This window comes from Antrostomus carolinensis, unplaced genomic scaffold (assembly GCF_000700745.2).
Source record: "Antrostomus carolinensis isolate BGI_N321 unplaced genomic scaffold, ASM70074v2 scaffold6549, whole genome shotgun sequence".
NCBI lineage: Eukaryota > Metazoa > Chordata > Aves > Caprimulgiformes > Caprimulgidae > Antrostomus > Antrostomus carolinensis.
In genome coordinates, this window is record NW_010339134.1 from 60,225 (window position 1) to 68,554 (window position 8,330).

Below are 8,330 nucleotides of genomic sequence, written 5' to 3' on the forward strand. Positions count from 1 at the left end.
CTTCTCACATATATGTTGAACACTTGGTGGCCTGGCTGCAAGAGTATCATCATTTAAAAACAGCGTTGGAGGAATGGAGCTGTACATTCCATGATTCTGTGACCTAAATCTCTGAAGGTGTTGCAACAGGTAAATTCTGTTAATGCTGTTACTTACAGTCTGTGACTTGGTGAGTGTTTGGGGTGTAGGGTCTTGCAATAATCACGGTGCTCTGTAGAGCAGGACACGTTTAATCAAATGTATTTTTATTTATTTATTTTTTTTTCAGCACATTGGAAACTACATTTGACACCAACGTCACTACTGAGATAAGCGGCCGCAGCATCCTCAGCTTGACGGGACGACCAACCCCCTTATCGTGGAGACTGGGGCAGTCCAGCCCCCGCCTGCAGGCAGGTGATGCTCCATCCATGGGAAATGGGTATCCTCCACGAGGGAACGCCAGCCGCTTCATCAACACCGAGTCAGGACGTTACATGTATTCGGCACCTTTGCGAAGGCAACTGGCATCCCGTGGTAGCAGTGTCTGCCACGTGGACATCTCGGACAAGGGAAGCGATGAAATCGATCTGGAAGGGATCACCATGGATGCCACCGGCTACATGAGCGATGGGGATGTGCTGGGCAAGAATATCAGAGCTGATGACATCACGAGTGGGTAAGTGCCTTTATTTTTCTTCTTAAGTACTATACTTTATATTGCCCCCTCCCTGGAAGTGTTCAGGGCTAGGTTAGGTGAGGCTTTGAGCAACCTGGTCTAGTGGAAGGTGTCCCTGCTGATGGCAGAGGGGTTGGAACTGAGTGAACTTTAAGGTCCCTTCCAACCCAAACCACTCTGTGATTCTTGCGTTGTGTTTAATGATGCTGCATTCCCATTATTATTTGAAGAAATTAAAAAGAACCCAAAACAAAACCAAAAACCAATCAAATATATTCTACTAGTTTTAATAAGCATTTGGAGGGACAGCTCCTTATAATTAATTTATTCAGGGGGATTTAAGCACATTAATTAATTTTTTACGTACGTATTAAGAAAATGTTCCTATATATCCATCATGCTCTTGCACATGATGAAATATTTCCCTGAGTCAGGTTTCATGGTGGTAGTCAAACACATGCTGCAACATTCACTTATGCCCAGAAGATGGAGAGAGTGAGGCATTTTCTGTACTTCCACTGAACCTTTTTGCTGTCTGAGCTTTTAGGGGACAGTTCACTGAAAGGAAATGAATTTACATCTCTGTGTAGGGTAAAATAGTTGTAAACACAAAATAAAGTCTAAAGAACAAGTTAGCATGCAGAAGTATGAATTGATAGGCAATTATTAACGAGGTTTTACATCAATATATTACCTCTGCCATGACTGGAAAAAGCACTTGTTCTTTGCTCCAAAGTCAGTATTCAATTCAATGTGTCCATTTTCTATTCCTTCTAGAAAGCACAGTCATTTTTTTTCTTAGCTCAAATACATCAGCACTAGACTGATGTTAAAAGTGATCTTTGAGATGTAAATAGCATATTTATTTTTGTAGCAGCCCTTTCCCTGTCTGGCCACCTTACAACCTTTGCTTTACTGTCATTTTTTTTATAAGTGACATTTCTTGTAGCATTGAATTATTTGGAAGATTTAATGTCTCTCACTGAAATAGGAAGCTGGAATCCAGCTGCTGCTTTGTCACTTACTCAACCAGTGACTTCATCACTAACTTAACTTACGCAACCTGGAAAACTCCATTAATTCTGTTCTTTGTGAATATTTGGATGTTTTCACGCTTCCCTTTTTGAAAATTCAGACACTTTATTTTTATTTCTTCATTAAGAAAGCATATAGTGAAGACACTGATGCAAAAACCAGTATAAAACTATTTCAGATAAAGCACCAGTAGCTGTTGCTGCATTAAAAATGAATCAAGCACCTTGTGTTTTCCTCAAATAAATCAGCTTATAGCTGAGTTTTGCAATGTTTATTGTAGTAACAGTTATTGCTTTTTCTCTGGGCTATGACTTTCATTCAAACTCGTGACTGTAATTTTGGTGTACGAGTGAGGAAAATAAATTCTGTGTAGTGCCCTGGTTTCTATAAAACACCTAGAGTATGAGCTGAGAAGTGTCCCTGGCAGAAGAGGAGCCCCAGTCTTTGCAGATCTTTACTTAGTGTATTAAGTTAAGATTCCAGGTTGAGGAAAAGGAAAGAATAAGCAAGCTGTTGAGTTTATGAATGATATTTCCAGCAAAATTTGTGGCTTCACTCATCTCTGCATATCATTTCCTTTCCTTATCTATCTGATCATCCTGTAGGGTAAAAAAATGGAAGTCTCTGTAGTCTGCAAATACAAGAGTGGTCTTCAGATTCTGAGTCTAAGGGACTAACAATGTAATATAATGTTTTTGCCAGCTGGTACCTCTGTCACTAAAGCAGTGAGTTATTTACCAAGAATAACACCAAGAATGGTAAATATACCTTTTATCAGAAGTCATATACTTCCACAACAGCTCACTCCTAGCCTTGAACATTAGAATATCTCTCAGTACCTGGCTCCCATTTCCCACTAGTTTTTAAAGGAGGGAGAAAACTTTCAATGTTTACTCATATAACCAGACACAGATTGATAAACGAGGTCTCTTAGGACAAGAAGAGTTACGTGTACAAATGACTGTTTCTTTTCCACATCTCTTGCCTTTAGCTACTTTAGCTATTTCACTAAGTAATGCCAGCTGGTTTATTGATTTACATAGCCCTGTTGTAGTCATTGACCAAGTTCCAAGGGCAGAATCCATTGTTGGAAAGATCCAACTCCATTTCCAGGTTGTGGACAGGGTTTGGAGGTTGGGCAGTTTGGAGGTCCTCTTGTTTCTACACTGGTGGGTGTTTGAAGGGAACATTCCTGAAAGCAGCCCCACAATGTTAGGGTTACATAGCCTGTGGAGAGGAATCATGTGTGCAGATTCCCTGGGAAGGGAATATTGCAGTATTGAATTCCAGTAACAGTACTGGATAGATCCCAAGATCAATGGAGAGAGATAAATGAGGGCATTACCTTTGGTGAATCTCACTGGCACCTAATGATTCTGGATTACCATCTGCAGCATGAACAGATGTTTTGGTAGCCTGTTTCATGAGTTATCTTCCCCAGTGTTGGTTTATTCCTGATAATAAAAAAACTAGGATAGCATTGTCTCTTTGAGGGAGAGGGTAATATACCACGTAGAAATCTGGGAGGTTGCTTCTAAAGAAAGCATCCATGTGTCTTGCTGCAGAACAAATCTCCGAGATCAATGTTAGGGTGAACAGGCCCAATATTTCCAGAAGCTGAGTTACAGTCAGCACAAGAGGGCATTTATAGCATGAATAGCTCTTTTATTAGCTGGTATGTGTTTCACTTTGTCATTTTTCAGAATGGCTACAACCCTGCAGTCTGAAAACCTTGGATCTGTGTTTTCATTGGCAAACTGATAGGGAAGGAAGCCAAAATATTTGTTACAGCCAAAATAAATCCAATAGCCAAGATAAACTATTTTAGCCCTGTGATCCTGATGCTTTCTCTGAAATGTACTGGGTCATGGGAAGTTTCGTTTGGCCTCCTTTAATAAGTCTGCTCAAGCAGAGCTCTGGCAGGCACCAGGATTGCTGTCAGAGGGTTAGAGAGAGTATCTTTTCCAAATGGGCAGAAAGCACCTCTTAAACTAAGAAAGTCTCCAGGGACTGGATCAAAGGTAAGAACTGGTCTTATTGTGGGAGGTAAAACGTCAACCAAATGACAGTGCAACTCGGGCAGTAAGGTGGGTAAACTCGGGGCTTCAGAGCCTCATCAGAAAGTGGCACCTCAAAGCCCAGAATTGTCTCACCTATCTGCTCCATCCAAAGATTGTTCCAGGTGGGGACATTAACTCTTTTTAGGGATTTTTTTTTTTGGTTTCTTCAGAATTTTTTGTCCACTTCAGTCTCCCTTTAGCTACTAACAGGCGCGTTGCTCCCTCTTTTTGTCCTTTTTTTCGCAGCTCTCTAATGAGATGTACAGTTAATTTCCTTTTTATCTGTCCTTGGAATGGAGCAACAGAGCTGCTGGTTAGAAAAGCCTTTTAGAATTATTTTCTTTCAATTTAATTAATCCTCTGCCCCTGTTTTCATTACCCTAGTGTGCAGCTTTCTGTGCAGAATTAACAGGATGGATGTACTGATTAGTGCTGGTCACAAATTTTCTCAGGGAAATGGCTTTGGGTCTGCAAATGCAGCTTGTCAAAACCATTTTTTGCAGAAGCGTGGCTGTTCCAACAAAATGTAGATTTGATGCTTTGAAAGCTCAGCCACCCTAGAGCCCGAATTTTAAGGCAGGGTAGATGTGACAGCCCCATATGTGGACCGTGGGGTCTGCTACCTGCAAGGCTGGGGTTTGGGGTGCACCCATCTCACTCTCTTCAGTGTATCTTAAGAAACACCACCTCATGACTCTCTCCTACCTCGCTTACCCAGCCTAGCAGTGAGCTGCTCCCTCAGCTATTAGATGAGGACAGAAGGACTCAGCACATGTACAATGTTCAGGGACTCTATGCTAAAATTCTCCCTGCAGCAGCTTTTTTAAGGGGGGAGGCTTTTTGCTGTTTTATTAACCTTCACATTTATTTGATGCTTTGGGACTGATACATTCCCATTCCACATCTCTATTTCCACAATCTCTTAATGTGTTTGTGTGCGTGATGCTCATGGGATTATGGTTCCTTCTTGTTTATTTAAGCCTTTATGCTCCCCGAGGATCTTTCTACAAGCCAGTGAATTAGGAACATGGATGAAAGGATGCTAAAAGGGAGTGGAGGCCACTGCGGGCTGGGGAATCAGGCTTTACTCCTGCTTCTGCTCAGGTCAGGCAAACCCACCCGAAAGCATCGTGCTCTAGGTAGAAATCACATTTGTGGTGCAGAGACCTGTCTACCCTTGAGCAACATGGACCAAAACCACCAGTGAAATAGAGCTGTGGTTTGGGCTGAAATTTAGGAGTTTTATCTGTTAGGAGGCAATGAACAGTTGGATCTGAAGCACTGAAACTGGGGATTGATTTAATTGAATGCTGAAGCGTAACTGATATTTGTAGGATCCTTGCAGCTCCGTTGCTTGACTTGGTACTATTGATCAGTCAGACAGTGCCACATCTTTTACAGATGTCAGGTTCATATGTGGCATACAGATGTCAGGTTCATATGTGGCATAACAGCCCTTCACTTGGGCTAAGGAGAGTTGGATCTGAAGCACTGAAACTGAGGATTGATTTAATTGAATGCTGAAGCGTAACTGATATTTGTAGGATCCTTGCAGCTCCGTTGCTTGACTTGGTACTATTAATCAGTCACAGTGCCACATCTTTTACAGATGTCGGGTTCATATGTGGCATAACAGCCCTTCACTTGGGCTAAGGTTTTAGAGAAAGAAAAGGATGACTATGCAGTTTGCTGCTCATGAGAATTTGTTCTTGGTAACAGTAGTTAAGAGAAACCGTTCCCTTCTGAGCTGTCTACAAGAAAGGTTGCTGGTAACGCATGCCTAGCTAGAAATCAAGAGTAGCTGAGCTAATCATGGTCTGAACGAGAACCTGTTCACCCTGTATATCGATTGAATGCCAGCTATAGTCTTTCCCAACATATTTTTGCTACTGTGATTACCTCTGTATTTTTTCTGTGCTCTTCAAATTAGTCATTTTACTGGACATTGCACTTTAAATGGTATGTTTTTAGTGATAAAATTTCATCTAAATACAGTGGATGGGTAAAACTGCTTTCCTTATATGGCTATAGCACTTCAACAGGACTAAGACTAATTAGGAGGTTTATCTTATTTTTCTCCTTTTGAGCAGAGTGTTTGTTTGAACTGCCTTCTCTCTTGCTAGGTTTGGCTTCTTAGATTTTGATCTGCACTTTAAATGGTATGTTTTTAGTGATAAAATTTCATCTAAATACAGTGGATGGGTAAAACTGCTTTCCTTATATGGCTATAGCACTTCAACAGGACTAAGACTAATTAGGAGGTTTATCTTATTTTTCTCCTTTTGAGCAGAGTGTTTGTTTGAACTGCCTTCTCTCTTGCTAGGTTTGGCTTCTTAGATTTTGATCTTTTCAATATTGAGAATTTGTTCTTGGTAACAGTAGTTAAGAGAAACCGTTCCCTTCTGAGCTGTCTACAAGAAAGGTTGCTGGTAACGCATGCCTAGCTAGAAATCAAGAGTAGCTGAGCTAATCATGGTCTGAACGAGAACCTGTTCACCCTGTATATCGATTGAATGCCAGCTATAGTCTTTCCCAACATATTTTTGCTACTGTGATTACCTCTGTATTTTTTCTGTGCTCTTCAAATTAGTCATTTTACTGGACATTGCACTTTAAGTGGTATGTTTTTAATGATAAGATTTCAATATTGCAGAATAGTAGCTATATATGGTAAATAATTAACACTAATGAAGGAGTCAGGCAAGCAAACTCAAAATCTTCAATATTGCAGAGTAGTAGCTATATATGGTAAATAATTAACACAAATAATGAAGGAGTCAGGCAAGCAAACTCAAAATTTCGACCTTTATGAAACACTATTAGGAGACTTTGATTTCTGACTTCTTAGTAAACTATGTTGAAACTACTTCAGAACTAGTTTTTGAATTTAAATTAATAGATGTCCTGGTGCTGTGAGAATGAAAAGAATAAATTATAGCAGTGTTTAAATCAAAATAATATTCTTATCCCAAGAACTGTACTTAAAGATCTTTATAGGAGACATGGCTAGAATATTACATAAGCATTTGTTATTTATGTTACCTGTTATTTTAAATATTTTTCTCAGTTCAGGAGTAGTTCTGGCATCAGCTTCATCAACAGAACAGTGTTTGATTTATCACAAATTATATCTCAGCTAACATTGCTCTCACAGAACTTGTCTTGCAGTGTAGGATTCAGCGTACAAAGACATCATAGACCTAAAGTCTTAAAGACTTAAAGATCAGCTGGAATCAAGCTTTTTATTCAGATTACTGCTCAGAAGGGGCACATTAGGACAGGTTCTAAAGGATAAAATATGGTCCCACTCTGGGGCTAGCCAGTAGAGGGAGATGCGATCATACATACCTGTGGATGTGGATCATCTGCAAGGAAAGGAGTAGGCATGACAGAGTTGAAAGTCACTGTGGAGTAGTAACTCTTCCTCTGCTGCTTATCCTGTGGAGTAGTAACTCTTCCTCTGCAGCTGATCCTGTGAAGTAGTAACTCTTCTTCTGCTGCTGACCCTGCTGAGAACCTGTGGAAAAGCAGCACTCCCTCCTCATTTCCCTTTGGTCACACATCGTTCTTCTTCCTAACAAAATTAAAGAGAATGATGCAGAATGGATCACTTGCTCTATAGCTTATTTCTATGGTTTTTATGGAAATAGATTATGAGAAAGGATTTAGGCATTTAAATAAAAATTGGCATATGGAAAACCTCATTGAACAACTGCCTGATTCTGGTGGATCTTCAGCTTGCTCCAGGCTGGCAGCCTGTGCTTGCTGTGTGTGATTGTTGTCCTCTCTTTAAATAATGAGTTTCCACCATGTTTCACTGGTGTCCAGAGTGACCTGAAAGGATTTGACCTCTTGGGTGTTTTCCAATCTTGTCTACCTCAGGTTAAGGTCTCTAGTCACTTCTCTCAGGATGGGTCATTCATTTTATGTTAGCAAATGACTGGGTAGATTTCAGAAACCATCTGGGAATTGGAACCCCAGGGTTTAGTCCTTCCTCCTTCCAAATGAGTTTTTAAAATTACAGTGGAGCAAGCCTCTTCCTTGTGAGGAAGGTGAATTTAAGCTTAAGGTGCATTTGGCAGACAAATGGAGTGAGCTTTGGAAAGAGGATCATATACTAGATGAGTCTTCTCTGAAACAGGAATCCAGTGATGTCAGAGATGCTTTCTTTCAGTCTAATATTTCTCTCTTCTATACTGATAGTTTCTCTTAAATTACATCTATCTAAGACTGCTAATTCCACAGGAAACTGACTTCTTCAGAAGCTCAATAAGAAGCTGCTGGCCTGAAGGGGACAGATGTGGGGGCATGTATGAGATTTCACCTATAGTGGCACCAGCCACTCAAGTCCCTTACAGGCTATACTGACCTTGGAATTCCTTCCCTTGGCAAATGCAAGTTTTACAGTAACAAGCCTGCAGATTTCTTGAATGGGAGACCATCTGAGAAGACATGTAGAAATTAATTTAACCCTGGGCAGCAGTGACTAAAAATTGGTACCTGATGGTTGCTGAATGACTTCTGTGCCAGGCAGTCTTAAAACATGTCCAATTAGGAAAGTATGGATTTTTTAGAAG

General features: G+C 40.4%; 1 protein-coding gene across 1 annotated transcript in view; it reads left to right on the forward strand.

Annotated features, from left to right (window-relative positions):
- Positions 1 to 467: 467 nt before the first annotated feature.
- The window catches only part of LOC104530977 (neuron navigator 2-like), a 96,670-nt gene continuing 88,807 nt past the window's right edge, over positions 468 to 8,330 (forward strand). The window contains 1 exon segment of the mRNA XM_010175725.1: positions 468 to 658. Within this exon segment, the coding sequence (XP_010174027.1) occupies positions 477 to 658 (182 nt within the window). The 5' untranslated portion in view covers positions 468 to 476.